Source organism: Podarcis tiliguerta, assembly GCF_965153285.1.
Source record: "Podarcis tiliguerta genome assembly, chromosome: 3".
NCBI classification, from domain to species: Eukaryota; Metazoa; Chordata; class Lepidosauria; order Squamata; family Lacertidae; genus Podarcis; species Podarcis tiliguerta.
Genome location: NC_139536.1, coordinates 4479993 through 4504402, shown reverse-complemented (window position 1 = coordinate 4504402; position 24410 = coordinate 4479993). Strand labels below are relative to the sequence as shown.

The following is a 24410-nucleotide window of genomic DNA, read 5'->3' as shown; positions in this document are numbered from 1 at the left end:
AATAAAAATGTATTGTTTTAAAAAATTAATGGATGGGCCAGCCTGTCCGCAAGAGCCACAGGTGCGCATCAAGAGCGCATGAGAAGGTCCAGATCAGCCAAGTGGAAGTTCAGGAGACAAGGAAAGGTAGGGAAAGTTAGCCAGTGGTTAGCAAGGGGTGCTTTGAACCGTGCTCCTGTTGTGGGCAGGAAATGTCAAATCTCAGTAGCATCTCCCTTTCTTTCCTCGCCTCTTCCCCCTCATCCCGGCCGGGACACATCCCTGCCACTGCTATGGCAGCACCATGGGAGAACACCTGCATTGAGTGCAGAAGGCCCCGGGTTTAATTCTCGCCCTTCCCAGGAAGGGCTGCCAAAAGCCCCTCTCTCTGCAATCTGGGAGACTCCGCTGTCTGCCAGTCTGGAAAAGATGGCGCTGGACTGATTCGGGAGAAGGCAGATTCCCTCCGACGGATGTGATAAAGCGTCATCTACCATGGAACGTAAAACCGTTGTCGGCTTGTGCGTGGAAGCAACAAAAGAGGGGAAACAGGAGCCCAGATTCTTACGTGCCACGGAAGAACAAGTAGTGCAGAGTGCCAAAAAAATAAATCTCAACAGGAAGCACTTTTGTGAACGTGGAATTTACTTCTGGTAGGAAATCTCAGCGTTTCCTGGTCATCTTCCAACCAGGTTCTCCCCTTCTCCAAAGCACCCCCTGCCGCTCCAAATATGCGGAAAGGCAGGGTTTGGGATATAATAATACACATCTTGGGAGAAAAGCAATGACAAACCTAGACAGCATATTAATAAGCAGAGACATCACCTTGCCAACAAAGGTCCGTATAATCAAAGCTATGGTTTTCCCAGTAGTGATGTATGGAAGTGAGAGCTGGACCATAAAGAAGGCTGATCGCCGAAGAATGGATGCTTTTGAATTCTGGTGCTGGAGGAGACTCTTGAGAGTCCCATGGACTGCAAGAAGATCCAACCGATCCATTCTAAAGGAAATCAGCCCTGAGTGCTCACTGGAAGGACAGATCCTGAAGCTGAGGCTCCAAGACTTTGGCCACCTCATGAGAAGAGAAGAGTCCCTGGAAAAGACCCTGATGTTGGGAAAGATGGAGGGCAGAAGGAGAAGGGGACGACAGAGGACGAGATGGTGGGACAGTGTTCTCGAAGCTACAAATATGAGATTGACCAAACTGCAGGAGGCAGTGGAAGACAGAAGTGCCTGGCGTGCTCTGCTCCTTGGGGTCACGAAGAGTCGGACACGACTAAATGACTAAACAACAACAATACACATCAGGAAGGAAGTGAAAGATACACAGAATAACATGGATTGTTCTAGAGGAAGCTGCTCTTTGTTGACTCTGCCTGTACGTCTAGAGCACATGGCTTTCTCCAGAGTATCCTGGGAACTGGAGTTCACCCTTGGCAAACCAGCACCTTTAACAAGCTACAGTTCCCAGGATCCTTTGGGCTGGGGAGCTTTAAATGTATATGCACCTCAACGCTTCAAAGTAAAGCTCTGGCTCCAAATTCAAACAGAAGACTATGGAAGGAAGAAAGGAACTGGAAGCCTAAAAATTAAGATCTACCCCAGTGTTATCCCAATTGTTTCACAAAACCATAGAGTTGGGCGGTACTGGAAGACCAGACCAGACCCTTCTGCTGGGAGTAAAGGCTTTATCTTCCCACCAAAGGCTATTTTCCCACCAAACCCACAACAGAGGGAGTTTGCACATGGCCAAAGGGATTTACAGGTCAAACCATTCAGACAAATTCCTCCTCAAAATTTTTGTGTGCGTGCATGAATTGGTTAAATCAATCTGCGACTACTTTCCGAAAACCTCAACCCTTCCCACGATGGTTAAGATGCCTAATAAAGGTGAGGGTATAGCAGCTGTGGCCAACCTAACGGCCCTCCAGATGTTTTCAACTTCAACACTCATCAATCCCAGCTGTTTGATGCTGAGGCTCATGGGAGTTGCAGTTCCAAACGCCTGGAACTTGGCAAAGGCTGGGGTGGTGGGTTAGGCACCCGGCAGTGCATCTAGAAAACTCTCGTTGGACCGTAAAGGCAACTTGGGAAGAAAAGCGAAGGAAGAAGAGAGTTTGGGTTCTCGGAGTGAGAGAGGATGGAGCTGAACTGACTGCTCTGACAATCCTGATGGAAACTTCAACCATTCCTCATCAGGCACAAAGAGCAACTGAGCGGCTGCGTCTCATATTTCCATTGAGATACAATACCCGAAAAGGGTGGCAATGGCAGCCTATTGCTACCAGACGACTCAGAGTGATGCCAGGACTTTCGTTGCCTCGATACACACAGCGGCTCCTCCTAGATCTGTACAAACCTGCCCTCTGCACATTTATTGCTGAGTCCACAACACCCTCCCACAATCAGGGTCCAAGCCCTGGGACCAGGCTCCTTTCCTTCTGTAACCCAGTGCACCGTTCTCCTTTCAGCCTCGGGAGCAAAACCTTCTGAAAATATCAGTTCCGGAATGGCTGCCATTTTGAATTCGTTCTGACAACGCAGCCGCCGCCAACATTTGAATCGATAGCAAAAGGCCGTCACTGCAACAAGTGGCCCAGAGCCACAAACTCACACGAGATCTCAGCGTTTCTTTTGAAAACTGGAGGCGACAGAGGTGAAATTGCAAATCCGTCCAAGGGAAAAAGGGGTGGCCTGTTTGGGCCAGTGGACCTGATGTTATGCTACTGTACTTGGGAAAGTGAGCTGTTCCTGCAAGCTAATTTCTCCCCTTTTTTTCTTTCCTAAAGTTGGCTGCTGGGACAAATCTGAAACTGTAATAACATCAAGGACAACATTATCAGTGCGGAAAAGGCATTGACCATTAAACGGTCCTCTCAAATCCAGACACTTCGCTTACCTGCTCCGTCTGTGATTGTACACCAGGTCAAAATCCCACCGGAGCAGCTCTAGTTCTCCTAGTTCACTCGCTCGGATGGGTAAATGCAAAACTCTCCTTCATTGGAAGGGACCCCGAAGGTCATCAAGACCAACCCCTTTGAAATGCAGGTACGACAGGTGTTATCCAACCTCTGCTTAAAACCCTCCAATGAAGGCGAGTCCACTACTCTCTGAGGGAGTCTGTTCCACTGCTGAACAGCGCTTACCGTCAGAAAGTTCTTCCCGATGTTTAGTCGGAATCCCCTGTATTTTAACTTGAATCCATTGGTTCGGGTCCTACTGCCCCCTGCAGCAGCAGAAAGGAATCTGGGGCAGCGCTGGGGCATTCCCTCAGACAGGAGACCCCAAATCTCCCCACCTCTTCACTCCCCAGCACTGAGAGGGTCCCAACTTCTGCCCAACAGGAAGAGAATCTCTCTCTCCAGGCGCCAGTCTAATCTCACAACATCCCTGAGTCTAAGTCCAAGGCCCCTTGAAAGCTGGCCTACTAGGACAAGGCAGTGCCGGGCAAAAGACAAGCAGTTGCTTACGTTTCAGTGGAGGGAGGAAAACAAAGAAACGAGATGTGTTTTGGTCAGTAAAATCTACCAGAGAAAAACGAGGCTGACACGTCACCAGAAAAACCGAGAATTGGGGGGGAAAGGGGTGCAAGAATTCAATGGGCTGAAGATTTGCACCCAAGAGGTGCTGAGTGACACGGGCCACGATCCCACCAGGAACGACTCCCGGGTAAATTCCGCCGACGTGATCGGGAAGCGGTAAAAGGCAGCGGCGATGAGTGAACTCAGATACTCAGCACAGAGGCCTTCACCACGCTGGTGCTTGCCAGAGATTGCAGACCACAACTCACCGAGCTCCTGTGGCAGCGCTGATGGGAACCGTAGTCCCAAACATCTGGAAGGGACCAGCATGGCAAAAGTACAGGAGCATCTCCAGAGCAACAGGTGAGGCTCCTTGTCACCTGAGATGCCCCGGACTGATGATTCCCCAAGATGGGATGGTTTAACACAAGATTTTACATATATATATTTTCAGTTTAGGCTAATCCAATGTTATATATATATATTTAAAAAAGGGAAATTATCAAATACAAATATATCGATTTATTTACGAAAAAAAGTAAGAAACCCAAAGTGCTACACTGGATCCAAGATGAACAAAAAACGAAGGAAACACACCTCCATTTGTTTCTTTTCCTACGTAGCCAGAGCGTTCTGACCCAACCAAAGGCATATCCCTGGGCAGCCTCTCCTGAACCCGACCTCATGGCTACCCAACCAAAGAGCACAAAAGGAAGTAGAAACTAACCTGCGCCGTGCTAGGAGGTCAATGGCAACTGGACCCCGGCTGCTGAATACCTGGCTCAAAGCTAAATCCGTTCTCCAGTTTACTTATGGCTTCCAATGATTATTTTACCTGCCCCCCAATTCAGGTTTCTAGCTCCTGAGCAACAGCAGGACGAACAGGAAAGACACCAAAAAATCTGCACCCGGTTTTCTTTCGGGTCAATTGTGCGATACTGCGGGGAACGGGCTACGGAAGAGGCACACTCTCTGATGGGCTAACTGTGGCGCTTGTAAGACTCGCCATCTACGTTTCCGAAACGCTTTAGGGGGAACCAGCTAAAAGGCGATGGTCAAGCTTTCCTTGAGAGCGCTGCATTTTCTTGCGGGGAGGTGGGGTGCAGAGCAAGTGGTCGTAAGACTTTGGAGCCATTTCCCAGACTCCTGAGAGCTGGGGCCGAGTTTGGAAATGTAAGACCCATTTCGCCACAAAACGTTCACATTTAGAGACGGCTACCCAACCTCGCGGAAGCCCAGTCCTGCCCACTCTGCCAGAGTCACTGTTCTAGCCCTGCACCCTCTGTGTGTGGGTCTTTGGCTAGATCTCTGCGGCCGGCAGCTCCGTTCACAGCCCATTGCACAGACACCGAAGACCCAACCACCACCACCCCATCGCCTCCACCAAGAGAGACTTCCTTCTACGCCACCCAATGATACTACGTTCTCTCTGGAAGACGACATGCCCGTGGCTGCCACACAGAGACACAGCGGGCACCCTCTTCTGCGGACGGAAGCTTACAAGAGACCCTCGGCTTCTTTCAAGTTCAGCTGGCATCTCACACATCCCAGTTTGCAAGAAAAGAAGGCCGAGTCGAATAGCAGAGGGACATCGCTGTTTCCCCACCTCCCTATCCCTTGCCAAACCCCGCCACGCACCGGCTGCGAGCCCCGAAGCCACGCAAACTCCCGTTCCGTGGAATTGTAGAACTGCGGAGTTGAAAGGGGATCCCCAGCGGCCATCTAGCCCAACCCCAGCGATGCAGCAACAACAGCTTCCCCCAGACTTGGGACGGGGAAAGCATCCACGGGGGACGTTGGGAGGGACGAACGCAAAGCCGCGCTGTCTTTTCCTAAATCTGGATTTAAGCTGGAATCGAGGGCCGGCGGCGATGCCAGGAAGAAGACTCGTGGAATGCTAGAGAGAGCACAGCAGCAGCAACAACAACAGCAGCAGCAGCAGAGGTTTTTTGCCTAGCTGTGAGACGGGGTTTGCATGGGGAGGTCAGTTGGTTTGGTTGCTTATCGGACCGGGAAAGATAATACTGAGTTTATACGCGGAATCGGAGGGCGTTGTGCCCTCTTCACAGGACGACGAGACCCTAAACGGCTAACTTGACATACAAGAGACTGCAAAGAGTTATACTGTTAAGAAGAACACATTTTGGAGACCGGGGGTGGGGGCTTTGGGGGGCACGGGGTGGGGGGCTTGGGGGGGGTCGGAAAAGGCTGCTAAGGTGCTACGGCTAAAAACTAAGTTTACTTTCTCTTTTCGGAGCCCCTCCCCCTCCGTCGCGTCATCAGTCGTCGTCCAGGGCCTCTGTTTTGATCTCGCTGGTTCCTTGCCGGGCCAACGCCAGGATGGTGTGGTTCACGGCCGCCATCTCCACGGCTAGTGAGATAGGGTCTTGGTGGTCGCTATGACTAGTGCTGTCATCCTGGGGAGGCGGAGGGGAAGGGAGGGAGGAAAGAGAGGGAGGGAGGGGAGGAGAAGGGGAGGAAAGCCCCATTAGCAAGCAAACCATCACTCGATAGGAGTTCAGAATAAAGTCTTTATGATGCAACAGTCCAAGGGCAGAAAATGACTCTAATCTTCTAGTGGCGTCTTATTTCCAAAGATGGCGGGCATGCTAGTCAGGCACTGGAGGGAGGGAGAAGAGGCGTGCAGAGATAACCACGTTTTCAGGGTTTTATTATTATTACATCTGAAGGTATTTAATGTATTTAATGTGCGGCATTTTAATGTATTTTTGATCTTTGTTGGAAGCAGCCCAGAGTGGCTGGGGAAGGCCAGGCAGATGGGCGGGGTACAAATAATAAATTATTATTATTATTTCTGAGAAGAAGGTTCCTTTGCTCCCTTGCGCTACATGCCCCTGGAGGGTCCCATCCGAATCGAAGATGGAAAGGAAAGAGACTAGACGGAAGGAGCAACCTGCCACTCTTTCGAATCCTGCGGGGAATTATGGAGAGGCACGAAAACCACAAAGGGAAGTTTTGGGAAAAGCTGGCCTCTCTCCTTCCCATCTCTCCCTGCCCAAATTCCGCAATCTTAAATTCCGCAATCTTAAATTCCGCGAGCGGAACCCTGAAAATCTGCAAGCGGCACGGCAGTATGAAAATCAGAGCAAAGGGGAACACGTCCACTGTTTACGCAGGCAGAGATTAGGAATGTCTTTGGAGGTTTGCCATGGGATTTCAGTGCTATTTATCAGTTTAGTGGGACTTGGGAGGCGCCGTGGGTTAAACCACAGAGGCTAGGATTTGCCGATCAGAAGGTCAGCGGTTTGAATCCCCGCGACAGGGTGAGCTCCCGTTGCTCGGTCCCTGCCCCTGCCAACCTGGCAGTTCGAAAGCACGTCAAAGTGCAAGTAGATAAATAGGTACCACTCTGGCGGGAAGGTAAACGGCGTTTCTGTGCACTGCTCTGGTTTGCCGGCTAATAAAGCGAGATGAGCGCCACGACCCCAGAGTCGGTCACGACTGGACCTAATGGTCAGGGGTCCCTTTACCTTTACCTATCAGTTTAGCAAGGCCAAGCTCACGGGCAAACAAGAGAGGCCACCCTAGCTAGTGATGACTGCTGGGTCCTGATGCCTGATTCTTCAGACATCAGTGATGACTGCTGGGTCCTGATGCCTGATTCTTCAGAGCTCTTTGTGAGGGTCTTAGGAAAAATAAAGGGATTCTGCAAGCCCTCTGAATTTGTACAATCTAAGACCCCGTCCACAATCTCAGTGGTAGAGACCCATGCGCTTATCTGCACAAGCGCATATACATTTCACATCTGGCCAAATATTTCAGCTTTTTTTAATTAAAAAAAAAGAGAAGGAAGGAAGAATTGTGCAAACAAGGCATTTATAGAACTCTGCAGAGAGTGGAGGCTGTGCGTTCCTGGAAGTGATCTAACACTCTCTTTTTTTTAATTTCAGCCGCAGAAGACGGATATAGAAGCTTGTTTGTGGAAGGAGTGTTGATGTGCGTATGAATAAAATACATGATTATGTGTTTCTCTCTTCCTCCCCCTCTCTCTGCGCCCTTCTCTTTCAGTGTCCCAAGGATGGATGTTTTATCTAGGTGTCGCTCACGGCTCAAGACACACATCTACATTGGCATCTGAGTACACTTGCAAATCAAAATAAAACATTACGCTTCAACCTGTTCTCAGGAAGAAAATGGGAGGGGGGGCGGATAATACGGGAAGAAATGTGTTTTGGGGGGATAGCGACATTGAGCACCTCTGAAAAATTATTTCTGCAGCTTTCGGGCAAAATACAAGTAAAGGTGGCATTATGATTTGTAATGCTTATAACTGCATCAAGAGAGAGAGAAGGGGAGGGTTTTATTTCCTTATTTATTTGGATCATAAACCCATCCCAGCAGACAAGTTCAGTGGGAGGTAGGAAAGCAGGAGCTGTGTTTTTGTTGTATATATTCAAGGTTCAAGTCCTCACTGAGGCCAGGAAGCTCCCTGGATGAAGTCCTCAGCTCTCAGCCTAATTTAACTCGAATGCCTTGATGTGAGGGGGGGAGAAAATTTAAATAATGCTACATGCTGTGTGCTTAGTTCTTTGGACACAGCAAATAATAATACAGTGGTGCCTCGCAAGACGAAATTAATTCATTCCGCGAGTTTTTTCGTCTTGTGAATTTTTCGTCTTGCGAAGCACGGTTTCCCATAGGAATGCATTGACGGAAGGCGCAAGAAGTTTTCATCTTGCGAAGCAAGCCCACAGGGAAATTCGTCTTGCGAAGCAACTCAAAAAACAAAAAACTCTTTCGTCTTGCGAGTTTTTCGTCTTGCGAGGTACCACTGTAATACTAATACTAATACTACTACTACTACTAATAATTTTATTTATACCCCGCCCTTTCCGGTTCAAATACCGGGCTCAGGGCAGCTAACAACAAATTTAAAATAATTATAAATTGGGGGGGGGGGGGAAGGGTAGGACAAGACAAAATTTAAACCAATCCATGGGGAGCGCCAGTTTCTTTCCTCTATTGAAACTATCTCAGCAAGTCTCCCTGCTCTAAAATGCTTCTGGCACTTTCTGATTCATGCCAGTTCTGTGTTTCTTTGTGTACATGGTGAAATGCCAATGGCTTAAACCACATAACTCAAGTACTGTTCTTGGTGGACAGAAGGCAGGCAGGTGTGGAGGACTCCCTGGTCCTGAATGGGGAAACCGTGCCCCTAAAGGACCAGGTGTGCAGCCATGTCCATGGACGCGCAGGTTAATTCTGTGTCCAGGGCAGCTGTCTCCCAGCTCCATCTGGTACGCAGGATGAGACCCTCCCTGCCCGCAGACTGCCTCACCAGGGTGGTGCATGCTCTGGTTATCTCTCACTTGGACTACTGCAATGCACTCTACGTGGGGCTACCTCTGAAGGTGACCTGGAAACTACAACTAATCCAGAATGCGGCAGCTAGATTGGTGACTGGGAATGGCCGCCGAGACCATATAACACTGGTCCTGAAAGACCTACATTGGCTCCCAGTACGTTTCCGAGCACAATTCAAAGTGTTGGTGCTGACCTTTAAAGCCCTAAACAGCCTTGGCCCAGTATACCTGAAGGAGCGTCTCCACCCCCATCATTCTGCCCGGACACTGAGGTCCAGCGCCGAGGGCCTTCTGGTGGTTCCCTCACTGCGAGAGGCCAAGTTACAGGGAACCAGGCAGAGGGCCTTCCCAGTGGTGGCGCCCACCCTGTGGAACACCCTCCCATCAGATGTCAAAGCGATAAACAACTACCTGACATTTAGAAGACATCTGAAGGCAGCCTTGTTTAGGGAAGTTTTAAATGTTTGATGTTTTATCGGTTTTTAAAAATTATTATTAATATTCTGTTGGAGGCCGCCCAGAGTGGCTGGGAAAACCCAACCAGATGGGCAGGGTATAAATAAATTATTATTATTATTATTATTATTATTATTATTATTATTATTATTTTGCCCAAGCTGCCCTCCAGCTGCTTTGCACTACAATTCCCATCAGCCCCAGGCAGCACAACAGAGAGGATTCTGTGGCCAATGGGAGTGCAGCTAGGCTGGCTGGGGCTGATGGGAACTGTAGTCCAAATTGTGCAGTCTGGCGTGTGCCAGGCTAGGAAAGCTGATCTAAAGACAGTCATACCCATGGCTTTATTTAAAAAACACAAAAAAACCTTAACAAAGAGGAGATGAAGCAGCTTTTGCTTTTTCTAAGGAAGTAATTTGCGGGGGGGGGGGGGGGTTCACATCTGAGAAAGCAATGTATGCACATAGGTGTTGGAACATGCTCATGCTCTGAGATGTTCTGGCCTTTAACATCCCTTTAAATAAGCATGGCAAGGTTCAATGCACTGTATTGACTGGGTTCTTTTTAATCTGCACAATGACATTCTTTTCACCCAAAAAATACAGACGGAAAATTAAAATCGTCGCCTTCATATTTGTAAAGAGCCTCAGAGGAAACTTGAAGCAAAACCTAGTTATTCTTTCATTTCTGTGCCATTCAAACAGCAGCCCAGGGCAGCACACAACTAAATCAGAACACATTTAAAAAACGATCCACAATGACAGTAAGGAAACTAAAAACACAGCTGAAAAGTGGGACGTGCCTGGGATCACTTTGCTACCCTTTGATCGCCCTTTACACAAGATCCCCAGATGAGTTGGGGCGTGGAAAATCTGAACAGAATGTCGGATATAGCACACCCAAGAAAGCATTTTTTAACTGCAGAGAAAGCTTCTTTTTTTTAAGGAAAAAGAAGGTGCAAAAGTTCAGATTTTCACCTCCCTCAGTGAAGAAAGAATTTAGAAGAAAAACTATTCCCCCCGTCCAGCAGTATATTTTTTTGCGTTACTTCTTAAAACTTTTGAGTAACTTTTTCAACTAAAAGTGACCACGGTGAAATATGGCGCCTTCATTATATGCCTTTAGGCACCAGGCAAGAATGTTAGTCTGCAACCAGGCACTGGGCTGTTTAACATCCTATTCCGCTTTTAAATGTTTTTAGGGCTGGGGGGCGGTATTTGTTCTCGTTTTTGCTTTGTTCTTGTTTTTATTATGCATCATGTGTTTTTCCACCTTGTATTTTTATGTTGTGGACTGCCCTGAGATCTGTGGGTGAATGGCGGTATAGAAATTTAATATCATCATCGTCATCCAAGGCTTGAGAGCCTCCATCTTGGTGCCTCTAGTGGGACTCTCCTAAAAAAGGCACCCAGAAGCCTTAACTTAAAGGACCCCCATAGCAGAAAGCTCAGTTGGTTACAGCATGGTGCTGATAATGTCAAGGTTGCAGGTCCCGTCTGGGACAGCTGCAAATTCCTGCCTCAGGCAAGATGATCTTCAAGGTGCCTTTCCAGCCCTACAATTGGTGGCCAGTTTATCCAGCAGTGGAAAGGGGGCTACTGGGCAACCTGGAAATATGACCATTGGCTTGCCTAGTTCAGGTGCGGACTCTCAGTCATCCCCTATGCAAGAGTTTGCCTTGATCATCTTTCCTGGTAACAACAAGAGACAAAGCGACTGATGGAGCAAAGGAAATCAAAGGTCCGCCTCCTTTATTTTTCTTCTTGATCACCCTTAGGAAGCTGCCTTAATACATGTGGAGGACTCCCTGGTCCTGAATGGGGTAACTGTGGCCCTGAAGAACCAGGTGCGCAGCCTGGGAGTCATTTTGGACTCACAGCTGTCCATGGAGGCGCAGGTCAATTCTGTGTCCAGGGCAGCTGTTTACCAGCTCCATCTGGTACGCTGGCTGAGACCCTCCCTGCCAGCAGACTGTCTCGCCAGAGTGGTGCATGCTCTGATTATCTCCCGCTTGGACTACTGCAATGCGCTCTACGTGGGGCTACCTCAGAAGGTGACCCAGAAACTACAACTAATCCAGAATGCGGCAGCTAGACTGGTGACTGGGAGCGGCCGCTGAGACCATATAATACCAGTCCTGAAAGACCTACATTGGCTCCCAGTACATTTCCAAGCACAATTCAAAGTGTTGGCGCTGACCTTTAAAGCCCTAAACAGTATACCTGAAGGAGCGTCTCCACCCCCATCGTTCTGCCCGGACACTGAGGTCCAGCTCCAAGGGCCTTCTGGCAGTTCCCTCACTACGAGAAGCCAAATTACAGGGAACCAGGTAGAGGGCCTTCTCGGTGGTGGCACCCGCCCTGTGGAACGCCCTCCCACCAGATGCCAAAGATAAAAACAACTACCAGACTTTTAGAAGACATCTGAAGGCAGCCATGTTTAGGGAAGCTTTTAATGTTTAATAGACTATTGTATTTTAATATTTTGTTGGAAGCTGCCCAGAGTGGGCGGGGTATAAATAACAAATTATTATTATTATTATTATTATTATTATTATTATTATTATTATTATTATTATGGCAAGGCCCTGGGCAGCTTGCAGTAAGCTCAGTGAGGAATTATCAACTTAAATACGTGTGCGGCAAAGCAATCTAGTGGCCTCTTTACCAAAACTGACCACAGTTCCAAATGCTCACAGCCACAGTCACAGACTGAAGGCCCAGGGTCACTGAATCATGAAGTCATAGCTTTATAGACCACCTAATTCCACAGCTGCGGAAAAGCCTTGCATAAAAGTGGACCCCGCGAAAAGCTCCGCCAGGACCGACTCCCGAGTAAGAGGGAACTGGCGATGCTCAGCATTTGCCTGGTGAGAGAAATGGGCCATTGCGGGAGCCTCATGCGCTCAGAAACCCAAAGTCTTTCCTCAGCACAGGGCAGAGGAAAATGGAAGGGATTGCAATTGTGCCTGGGGGCGAAGGAGCCGCTGATTCCTGGCCCCTCTACGCTTTCGGGAATGTGTGCGGAGAAGGGCAACCGAGACCGGCCAAGGCTGAGGACACCAAGCCTGATGAAGAGTGGTGGAAGGCATTGGGGATGTTTAGCCCGGAGGAGAGTGAGAGGAGGAGAGGAGAGCGAGAGGAGAAATGATGGGCATCTTCAAAGCTCCAAAGGCCCATGGAAGAGGTAACAAGCTGGTTTCCCCCTGCTCCGGAGGGAGGACTCGAACCAACGGCTTCAAGAAAGGAGATTGCGACAAAACATTAGGAAGAACTTTCTGTCGGTAAGAGCTGTTTAACGGTGCAACGGTCTCCCTCGGGAGATTGTGGACTCTCCATCCTTGGAGGGTTTTAAGCAGAGGTTGGTTGGCCATCTGTCAGGGATGCTTTCCTGCAGTTTAAGGGGGTTGGACTAGATAGCCCTTGGGGTCCCTTCCACCTCTACAATTCTATGATTCTTTAGCCATGGACTGAATAGCCTTTGGTCCCCCCACAGAACATCATGAGAAGGTGGACTTAGGGGATTCCCTTATTGCGCATCGAGCTTCCATACTACTAAGTCGCGATCAATGCATTCATTCCTGGGGGAGCATGCATGTATTTCTTTGCATTCCTTGCACTGGGAGGGGGAAAGGGGAAGGAGAAACAACTTTGTATATTTTTGTGCTATAAGCAGGGCTGTGTGTTCCACACCTAATGTGGCATTCAAAAGCCTAGGCGCTCAGAAACGCACCTTGAGAATTATGCAAATACGTGTGCCTTGACCTGGCAGATTTTGTTCCCAGGTTTTGTGCCGTCAGAGGAATTTGTAATTCGTTGGCAAGGAGCAGAGGGAGGCGGAGGAGAGGCCAGGGCTATGCAGCCAATGGAATTAGAGGGCAGGGGGATGGCTGCCTGGCGATGGGAAACAAGAGAGCGGCCGTCACTCTGTCAAATCAAACGGGTGGCGCCCGTCCTTCCCTCCGTGGGCTGTTCAGAGAAAAAGCAACAACCCAAAACGTGACCATGCGCACAACCCTCTGGTTTCCGGAACTTTATTAAATGCTGTTTCCAGGCTTCTCCCTCCCACTGACTAGGAACAACGAGCACTGGAAATATTTGTTGACCTTTTCCTCTCTCTTTTTTTAAATAAATAAAAAAATAACAATAACACATGGATGGATTTTCGTAGGATACACACAGCTCTGGTTACAAGGGCACACGGGAGCAAACAAGACCACAGGGTTACGATGCGTGGCGGTGCAGAATTTGGGAGTCTCAAGTCATGCCCTTGTATTTATTTATTTTTTGCAAACGGAGCGTTAACTTGCTTGTTTTGAGCAGATCCTCCTGTCTTCTTCTAACTTCTCTGCTTCTCTGCCTCCCTCTGAACATCGGCCCTCCTCCTCCCCATTGCGTACTTGCCAAGTGTCCTGTTGTGTGACAATAAATCCATGTGGGTGAAGGCTGGTCCGGCGAAGGGCTTTCCCCGCCTTTCCCCCGTTGTGCGACAAGAGCACAAAAAGATGGGAGGGTTAATCCGGGAAGCGGAGGAGGGAGGCCAGGATCACCAACCCCCCCACAGCCACCTTCCCACCCACCCACCCCAAATGAGGACCGGCGGCCACTGGTGGGAGAGACGTGCCGCCCGGGGTTGGGGGCCACACCTGTCTCGCCTCGGATACTTACCTGCTCCGAATAGTCATTGCCGTCTATGTCATCACTGTTGGAGTGGCCTCCGGGACTTTGAACATCTATGCCATGACTCTCCAGGATTGCTGCTTCTTCGAAAAAAGCAAATGGATCCCTAAATTATCTGCTGCAAGGGTTACCGGCAAGGATGAAGATGAAGAATGGGGACCCTCCCACACACACACAAACGGGGCACGTTGTTTCTTGTAAGAACCACAAATAGACAACCAGAGCTGTGTGTACCCCACGCTAAAAAAATAAATAAATAGTTAAAAGTTCCTGCAACCGAGACGACCCAGATTCGGCAAAACAAGAAACTGGGCAAGCTTGCCTGGTTTGCAGGTTTGTCATGAACATCTGCATAGTGTTTCGTTCTGCATTTTTAAAATTTTATTTTGCTATTGCGCAAAATTACTACTGATAATCTTATGCAGCCACTTCTCCGACTCCTGAGATTTCGGCAGGCGCTATCTTTTCAGTCATAAGGGCTAGCGGCTCGCCTTTCAAACGAGAGCAGCAGTTCTCAGGAAGCCAAATAATGCGTCCACTTTCACACTTTTTTTTCTACATGGTTGTGGAAGTGCAATGGACACACACACAAAATCCCTACCTAACAGGCTTCAAACCTAAAAGGCCCTTTCGTCAAGAAGGGTGGAAAACTAGACTTGACTGCAAAAAAGCAACATTCATACATTCTCTCTCTCCCTCCCTCTCTTTCCTTATGCCTGTGAATCTTCCCGCATTTATTTATTCCTACTGTGGCTTGATGGTTCTTACAATAAAGGCACACCACGGGAGGGGTCCCATTTTCATCTTCATTTCAATACAGTCATATCTCTGGTTGAAGCAGCTTTGGGTTGAGCATTTTCGGGGTTGCGCTCCGCGGCGACCCGGAAGTAATGCGTTACTTCCGGGTTTCACCACTCGCGCATGCGCAGACGCTCAAAATGACGTCACGTGCATGCGCAGAAGCGGCAAATCCCGACCTGCGCACACGCAGGCACGGGTTGCATTCGCTTCAGGATGCGAACGGGGCTCCGGAACGGATCCCATTCGCATCCAGAGGTACCACTGTACGGTGCAAGCCCCTCTTAATGCGTGTTGTTAGGCTGTTCAGGAAGGGCGGGTTAATGTGGTTGAAGAACACCAATTTCCCCAAAAACCCAGAAGCAGTTCTGAGCTGGGGTCTTTGCTCAGATAATGGGCACCTTGCCATCTTAAAAAAACAAACAAACACCTAAGCTTGAGACACCTGGCTTGAGAGCAGTACATGTGAAAAGGATCTAGGAGTCTTAAAGGTAAATTCGAACCGCTGACCTGACGATCGGCAAGCCCTAGGCACTGAGGCTTTTACCCACAGCGCCACCCGCGTCCCTAGGAGTCTTGGTTGACCACAAACTTGACATGAGCCAACAGTGTGACGTGGCAGCTAAAAAAGCCAATGCAATTCTGGGCTGCATCAATAGGAGTATAGCATCTAGATCAAGGGAAGTAATAGTGCCACTGTATTCTGCTCTAGTCAGACCTCACCTGGAGTACTGTGTCCAGTTCTGGGCACCACAGTTCAAGAAGGACACTGACAAACTGGAACGTGTCCAGAGGAGGGCAACCAAAATGGCCAAAGGCCTGGAAACAATGCCTTATGAGGAACGGCTAAGGGAGCTGGGCATGTTTAGCCTGGAGAAGAGGAGGTGAAGGGGTGATATGATAGCCATGTTCAAATATATAAAAGGATGTCACATAGAGGAGGGAGAAAGGTTGTTTTCTGCTGCTCCAGAGAAGCGGACACGGAGCAATGGATCCAAACTACAAGAAAGAAGATTCCACCTCAACATTAGGAAGAACTTCCTGACAGTAAGAGCTGTTCGACAGTGGAATTTGCTGCCAAGGAGTGTGGTGGAGTCTCCTTCTTTGGAGGTTTTTAAGCAGAGGCTTGACAACCATATGTCAGGAGTGCTCTGATGGTGTTTCCTGCTTGGCAGGGGGCTGGACTCGATGGCCCTTGTGGTCTCTTCCAACTCTATGATTCTATGATTCTAAGAAGGCCCAAACACTTCTGCCTTTCCTAACAGAGGTGGCTATCCAACTCCCCCTTCGTTGCAGAAAAGGAAGACTTCCATGTGGCTTTCTATTTACTTCCTTCCTTAGGAGAAAGCTTGTATAGCAGATCATCTGGTCTTATAAGGCCGCTCCTTCCTTTCCTCCCTCCCTCCTCTGCCATGAAGAGGACCAAAAGTCCAGAGAGATTTCTACATCTGGGGGGGCCTACTGAGACCATGTACTGCAGGGGGTTGGATGCTGCAGCTGCACCGAGGGCTGGGGTTGGGCTGGATGTCCTCTGGGGTTCCCTCAATCCCTTTATGACCAAGCCAAGGCACCAGGATATATTCACAGAGGAAAAGCTTGCATTACAGAAGGGAAACTTTGTACAGCGAGGAAAAAAGAATATTCTATGGAATTCATTCATTCTGGAGCAATCTCAAGCAAATGTAAACTGCTGCACAGACACAGTTCACTGGCTTACCGTGAACGAATGAGCCAATGAGAATGAATGAGATGTGACTGAGCTCTCCAGAGCGGGGGTTGTGGCTGCTTCACTCCTCTTCAGTGAGCACTTTGTTTCTGCGCCACATGAAACCATGGTTTGGAGCAGCACTTTGCTTCTGCGCCACATGAAACCATGGTTTGGAGCAGCATTTTGCTTCTGCGCCACATGAAACCATGGTTTGGAGCAGCACTTTGCTTCTGTGCCACATGAAACCATGGTTTGGAGCAGCACTTTGCTTCTGTGCCACATGAAACCATGGTTTGGAGCAGCACTTTACTTCTGCGCCACATGAAACCATGGTTTGGAGCAGCACTTTGCTTCTGTGCCACATGAAACCATGGTTTGGAGCAGCACTTTGCTTCTGCGCCACATGAAACCATGGTTTGGAGAAGAGTTAAACTATGAAGCCGGGTCTGGGCAGCACATTAAGGCAAACCTGAGCTCGGTGAAGTGCGCCAGCGAAACCACCTGCACATTTGTCCTGTCACGCTAAGCCATGGTTTGGCCTAGAGTTACTGAGCCAGCGTGCATTTTACATGAATGGCCGTTGTGCTTGAGAGCTACTCTTTTGAGCACGTCGTTTTTAAAAAGGTGTTGTCCTCTGCAGTGCCTGAAGCGTTTCAAACCCTCGGATGGTGCGAGATAAAATCCTGGTGGCGGTGAAGGGTGCGTAAAATACCCAGAATGCCAACTGAATGGCGTGGGGGGGGGCATTTAAAGGCATTTATTTTGTTCCTGCATGGCCGCAGGCTCCAAAACAGCCTACCTGCAGGGAACTTTTTCCCACAGTCACTTGTCTGATCCTTGGGAAGACTAGAAAGCCCTTCACCACTTAGGTCCAAGCTACCTGGAGGACCATATTCCCTCATAGGAACCTTCCTGGGCTCTGAGATCATTATGGGAGCCCCTTCTCTAGTCTCTCAGTCCCGCCACCAACTCTGGCTCGCTTGTTGTGGATGAGGGAGAGAGCCTTCTCGGTGCTCCCAAAGAACTGAGGAACTCCCTGCCTAGAGAAGTTAGACCTCCTCCTTCCAGTGAAGACCTTCCGATTCCGACAGGCTTTTGAAAACTAACTGAAAAAGGGGCTGTTTTTATTGTAATTATCTGTACGTTTGTTTGCTTTTTGAAATTTATATTTTTACTAAAAGTATTCAGTGAGGGAGTAGTGTGAAAGAAAAGTGAAATGTTGAAACAATAGAGTGTATGGGTATATAACTCATACCATTATTCCAATAAAATTATTCACATTATACCTTTTACAAATGGATTCCAAATATCATTATATTTATCCATACACAGTCTGCGACTACTCTGTGTGTTTTAATATATATTTATATGTCGTTTATATTGAGAGTTTATATAAAGATTATATAATATATATTTTTATATTGTTTATATACAGTTTATATGGTTTTAATTCTATCAACCTTTAATTGTTTTTATTAATGATTTCCCCCATACATTTTTAACTGTTCTTATTTTATCTGTAAGCTACCTTGAGTCCCTGTCAGGGGAAAATGTGGGAAATAAACAATTATTTGGACTCAGGGGCCTGCCAGGCATTGCGGGCGAACCAACAGCTCACTGTTTCACATACCGAAGTTCAAGTTCGAGGTATAATTATATATCAGTACATAAAGTCATTAGGAACTGGGATCAGCTTACATATGAAATCACCTTCCCCCACATGTATCCACTTGAACACATAAAATTGGTGGAACTGGCATTGCTATAAGGTGCCACAAAAATGCCCGTTCTTCATTTGTCAAGAACTTGATTGTTTAGTGTGGTAGCGCCTACCCTTCGGAACTGCCTGCCACTTGAGATCAGGCACGCAAGGCCTTCGCTGAGCTATTTTCGGCCCTTGCTAAAAACGTTCTTGTTTAGACAACCCTGTCCAGGTATCTAGAATGCTGGTGCGAGTTCTAAGCTGCTTTTAAGTCTGCTGTTAGATGAACTCTTTGAAAGTTGTCAATTATTGCTGTTCATTTTTGTTATTGTTTTCTTGTTTTGCCTTTTTTTGCAAACCGCTTTGAGGGCTTTTTTTAAAAAAAAAAAATAATCCACAGTTGTATAATTTTTAATGAACTTAATAATAATAAATACCTAACGCTCCCTCACTCCTCTGGGTTACAGGTGAAGGAATCTCGCCGGCCACTACAGATGTTTTCAAAGGAGGAAGAGCAAAGTGAAGTTTTCCTGGAGCACATAATTTGAAAGCTCTCAAGCCTTTAGGTCTCCAAACACCAACCGCTTTGGAGACACCTGAACTTCAGCTTATACAACATCTCCATGGGGGAGGGGGAGGGGGGCAAGCGATCTTTTTGACCAAGCCCCCTAAATTCCACGTTCAAAATGTCCTCATGACCCTTCCACGTTATCCCTTAAAGAAAGCCAAATCAAATCCCATTTCTAAATGGCCCGGACGCTGAGGTCCAGCGCTGAGGGCCTTCTGGCAGTTCTCTCACTGCGAGAAGCCAAGTTACAGGGAACCAGGCAGAGGGCCTTCTCGGTGGTGGCACCCGCCCTGTGGAATGTCCTCCCAACAGATGTCAAAGAGAAAAACAACTACCAGACTTTTATAAGACATCTGAAGGCAGCCCTGTTCAGGGAAGCTTTTAATGTTGGATGCATTACTGTATTTTAGTATTTTGTTGGAAGCCACCCCGTGGCTGGGGAAGCCCAGCCAGATGGGCAGGGGTATAAATAATAAATTATTATTATTATTATTATTATTATTACTCGTGGGCAGTTGCTTAAGGCGCTTGTGATACATTACCGATGTTAGCTCTCCTCTTGATTTCCTTCCTTCGGTTGGCGAACCAGTTGTACACTTTGAGAGAAGTGACTCGCTCCAAATCGGACAATTTCTTCCCTGGATTAAAACACACACCCCCAAAACAAGCTGCGTCAATGTATATTTTTCACGGGGTACCCAGGATTTTTGGGGGGGGGGCTGTTAACCACACGCAGACACACGAACCCCCCTTTCCCTACCTGGTTTCTGAATCACCGCATTACAGGCATTTGCGATTTCTTCCCTCTTGGCCTCGTCGGGATACTGATTCTCATTGAAGTAGCTGCGGGAAAAAGGAAAAGGCCGTTTGCTGTTAGGACGCCCAAGACCCCTTCGCCCCCAACCCTCAAAACGAAACACAGGCTTCTGAGAAACTTGTTGTGGGGGGGGAAAGAAATCGCCACCCTTGAGCTAGCCAGATATCGATTCGCTCCTGAAGCTATCCCTGCTAGGGCAAATTTCTCTGCCCTTTCTCTCTCCCCCTCATAATTTTTATTAATTTTTTCCAAATATCTTAAACACAATACAGCTTAATATTAATATTATTCTCCTTTCAATCTATATCTTATCCGAATTAACTTCCCTCCCCCTTTCATCTGGCTTCTCTACAATGCTCCTACTTAAGCGTGATTACTACATATACATTCTATAAATGTCTATAATTCCTTTTAAAAAAATTGTACAGTGGTGCCTCGCAAGACGAAAAGAATCCGTTCCGCGAGTCTCTTCGTCTTGCGGTTTTTTTCGTCTTGCGAAGCAAGCCCATTAGCGGATTAGCGCTATTAGCGGTTTAGCGGCTATTAAAGGCTTAAGGGATTAGCGGATTAGCTGCTAAAAGGCTATTAGCGGCTTAGATCAGCTGTTAAGCGGCTTAGCGATCAGCTGTTAAGCGGCTTAGCGAACAGCTGTTAAGCGGCTTAGGGGCTTGGGAAAAAGGGGGGGGGGGACCCAGGAATCGCAAGGCATTTTCGTCTTGTGAAGCAAGCCCATAGCAAATTCGTCCTGCGAAGCACCTCCAAAACGGAAAACCCTTTTGTCTAGCGGGTTTTCCGTCTTGCGAGGCATTCGTCTTGCAGGGCACCACTGTATTATACTTTAGACATACATTCCTTATTATATTACAGCATTACATCTTGTGGTCTAACCAAATGTTTACAATAAACGTTATGAGTTTTATTTCAGTCCTGTGAGTGTCTTTATTTACCTTCCCGCCAGAGCGGTACCTATTTATCTACTTGCACTTTGACGTGCTTTTGAACTGCTAGGTTGGCAGGAGCAGGGACCGAGCAACGGGAGCTCACCCCATCACGGGGATTCGAACCGCCAATCTTCTGATCGGCAAGCCAAGGCTCTGTGGTTTAACCCACAGCACCACCCGCGTCCCTGGGTAGCAGGTAAGAGTCCCCAAATTCCAATCCTTTTTTCCATGGCTGCTGTTGTTGTTGTTGTTTAGTCGTTTAGTTGTGTCTGACTCTTCATGGCCCCATGGACCAGAGCACGCCAGGCCCTCCTGTCTCCCACTGCCTCCCACAGTTTGGTCAAACTCATGCTGGTAGCTTCGAGAACACTGTCCAGCCATCTCGTCTCTGTCGTCCCCTTCTCCTTATGCCCTCCATCTTTCCCAACATCAGGGTCTTTTCCAGGGAGTCTTCTCTTCTCATGAGGCGGCCAATGTATTGGAGCCTCAGCTTCAGGATCTGTCCTTCCAGTGAGCACTTGGGGCTGATTTCCTTCAGAATGGATAGGTTGGATCTTCTTGCAGTCCATGGGACTCTCAAGAGTCTCCTCCAGCACCATAATTCAAAAGCATCCATTCTTTGGCGATCAGCCTTCTTTATGGTCCATCTCTCACTTCTATACATCACTACTGGGAAAACCATAGCTTTAACTATATGGCCGCTAGGAAGCGCTAAGTTTGGAGCACAGCCAAGAGGGCGCATAGGAAACGAAGGAGGAAGCAACCGATCACAAAGGCTCAGGGATAAGCCTTTTCCCCAGACGCAACTGTGTTTTCTAGACAACAGGTGCCCATCAGCATGCCAGTGGCTGATCAGGGAGGTAATCAAATGATCCCTTTTGTACAGGACGACAGTAAAGGGTTAAAAAGGAAAGGGGGTTGGACCCATGGGCAGATACAGGGAAAGGGAGAAAAAACCTTGAGGTTTCATTTCCACGAAGCCCAGGAATACTGCCGCCTGACAAATCTGTGCCACCAGGGAGAACGCTGGGAATAAATGCATTTCAGGCTGTGGCCTGGGAGCAAGCAATCTTTTGCTTCTAGTTGCTGCTGCCTCCATGCGAAGCTCTGTTTATCTCAGATAAGCTTCAGGGCAAGGTTTCTCCATTGATCCTGGGTGCAAATAAATCCACGTGGAACCTGTATGTTTCTATTTTGAATTGGTCGACCAAAATAAATAAATGTCAGGTTCAAATCAGTCATTTTTCTAGTCCTCAAGGATGTGGAGGCACTCTCAGTCACAGGCTGGCGGTGCTTCCTAGTATCTCTTTGTTGTTGCTGTTTAGTCGTTTAGTTGTGTCCAATTCTTCATGCCCCCCTGGACCAGAGCATACCAGGCACTCCTGTCTTCCATTGCCTCCCCCAGTTTGGTCAAACTCATGTTGGTTTGAGAACACTGTCCCACCATCTCGTTCTCTGTCGTCCCCTTCTCCTTGTGCCCTCCATCTTTCCCAACATCAGGGTCTTTTCCAGGGACTCTTCTCTTCTCATGAGGAGGCCAAAGTCTTGTAGCCTCAGCTTCAGGATCTGTCCTTCCAGTGAGCACTCAGGGCTAATTTCCTTCAGAATGGATACGTTTGATCTTCTTGCAGTCCATGGGACTCTCAAGAGTCTCCTCCAGCACCAGAATTCAAAAGCATCAATTCTTCGGCGATCAGCCTTCTTTATGGTCCAGCTTTCACGTCCATACATCACTACTGGGAAAACCATAGCTTTAACTATACAGACCTTTGTTGGCAAGGTGATGTCTCTGCTTTTTAAGATGCTGTCTAGGTTTGTCATTGCTTTTCTCCCAGAAAGCAGGCGTCTTTTAATTTCGTGGCTGCTGTCACCATCTGCAATGATCATGGTGCCCAAGAAAGTAAAATCTCTCACTGCCTCCATTTCTTCCCCTCTAGTATCTCTATTGGCCCTTATTTTCTGCAGTGCCATTCTTCTGATCACTGCAACCACCATTCGCTCCTGCTTATCTAATGCCAGCAGCCTGCGATAGAAGACTGCTCCGTTTTAGGGTATTTGCCTGACGGCCATGTGCTTTTCCCAGGATACTCCATTCCATGTCCACTCGTCCATTCCATGCCCACTTAGCAAACTCAGCCCATGGGCCCCACTTTGCAGCTTGACAATCATAGGTGGATCTCAGGTCTGGAGACTCACCACTCCAAACCATGGCTGGGCTTAATGTGACGTCTTAACCAGGCCATTGTCTCCCAGCCTAGTCTACCTCGCAGTGTTCTTGTGGGGACAAAAGGGGGAGAGGACAAGAACTTCAGAGGCCACCTCGAGCCCCTCAAGGAGAAAGATGGGCTAGAAATAGGAAAACGAAATAATAAGAAACCTTTCGGAGCACAGCTGCCATTAGCCCCAGCCTGACAGCCGTTGTACTCCAAAACATTTTGAGAGTGCCAAGTTGATCTAGGTGATCCAATATGGAAGAGATTTGGGGCAGGAGAGAGAGAGAGAGACAACCCACTTCTGTAAGGATTACTGAGAAACAGATGTGAATTGCTTTGCAGCAATATTAATATAACACTTTCATTTTGCATTTCCCTAATGTTACTCTTGTGAACCTCCTTGCAATCTTTTGATGAAGGGAGACATATAGATCTAATAAATTAAAATAAATTAAAATAAACACTCGCCCTGAGCTTCTGGGGTGGTAAAGGGACCCCTGACCATTAGGTCCAGTCGCGACCGACTCTGGGGTTCCGGCGCTCATCTTGCTTTATTGCCCGACGGAGCCGGCGTACAGCTTCCAGGTCATGTGGCCAGCACGACTAAGCCGCTTCTGGCGAACCAGAGCAGCGCATGGAAACGCCGTTTACCTTCCCACCAGAGTGGTACCTATTTATCTACTTGCACTTTGACATGCTTTCGAACTGCTAGGTTGGCAGGAGCAGGGGCCGAGCAACGGGAGCTCACCCCGTTGTGGGGATTCGAACCGCCAACCTTCTGATCGGCAAGTCCTAGGCTCTGTGGTTTAACCCACAGCGCCACCCCCGTCCCTTAGGAGCAGGCCGTAAATTTGCACAAATAATCAAGGAGGCTTCCTGCCTGAACCTCCATTTACGCCCAAAGTGACCTCCTGGCTCTCCAGGCACCTCTCAGGAGACCAGGGCAAGGCTAGCCTATTTTATTTGGGGGGGTTTGGGCAACAAACACGGTTATGTTCATGCAGGTGGGGTAGAAGACTGCACAGCCACAAGAGAGATCTCACGATGCAGTTTATCTAGCGCCACACCCACCCTGCAGCTACGAGCGCAGATGTCCGCTCGCTGCTTCTCTTTAACCTTCAGCTCGTAAATATTCCGAGAGAAGTTTTTAAGAAGCGGGGAAGGGAGGAGAGACGGGAGAGATTCTGGATCTCCAGCACAAAAGCCGCACCCCGGCAGCCCGTAATGTGCACTGGGAGGAATTCCAAAGCAGCAGTGAAGGAAAGGAGAATTGAATTACAAGTGGGCTGCAGATCCCTCACCGTGCAATACTTATGCAGCGCGGGCGAAGGAACAGGACGCCCAGAGATCATAGAATGATAGAGTTGGAAGAGACCACAAGGGCCATCGAGTCCAACCCCCTGCCAAGCAGGAAACACCATCAGAGCACTCCTGACATATGGTTGCCAAGCCTCTGCTTAAAGACCTCCAAAGAAGGAGACTCCACCACACTCCTTGGCAGCAAATTCCACTGTCAAACAGCTCTTACTGTCAGGAAGTTCTTCCTAATGTTTAGGTGGAATCTTCTTTCTTGTAGTTTGGATCCATTGCTCCGTGTCCGCTTCTCTGGAGCAGCAGAAAACAACCTTTCTCCCTCCTCTATGTGACATCCTTTTATATATTTGAACATGGCTATCATATCACCCCTTAACCTCCTCTTCTCCA

The 24410-nt window shown here is 48.2% G+C and overlaps 1 protein-coding gene across 8 annotated transcripts in view; it reads right to left on the bottom strand.

Annotated features, from left to right (window-relative positions):
• Window positions 1-2772: 2772 nt before the first annotated feature.
• HMBOX1 (homeobox containing 1) overlaps window positions 2773-24410 on the bottom strand; it is a 129246-nt gene continuing 107608 nt past the window's right edge. For 3 of the 8 annotated variants that reach the window (XM_083432710.1, XM_083432709.1, XM_083432711.1), the window contains exons 7-11: window positions 19496-19578; window positions 19278-19373; window positions 13948-14042; window positions 13590-13691; window positions 2773-5917 (exon numbers count right to left, since the gene is read on the bottom strand). In XM_083432710.1, coding sequence (XP_083288836.1) covers window positions 5780-5917; window positions 13590-13691; window positions 13948-14042; window positions 19278-19373; window positions 19496-19578 — 514 coding nt within the window. In that variant the 3' untranslated portion in view covers window positions 2773-5779. The remainder of the gene's footprint in view (window positions 5918-13589; window positions 13692-13947; window positions 14043-19277; window positions 19374-19495; window positions 19579-24410) is intronic. The other 5 variants (XM_083432712.1, XM_083432713.1, XM_083432714.1 and 2 more) reach the window with 5 other exon arrangements.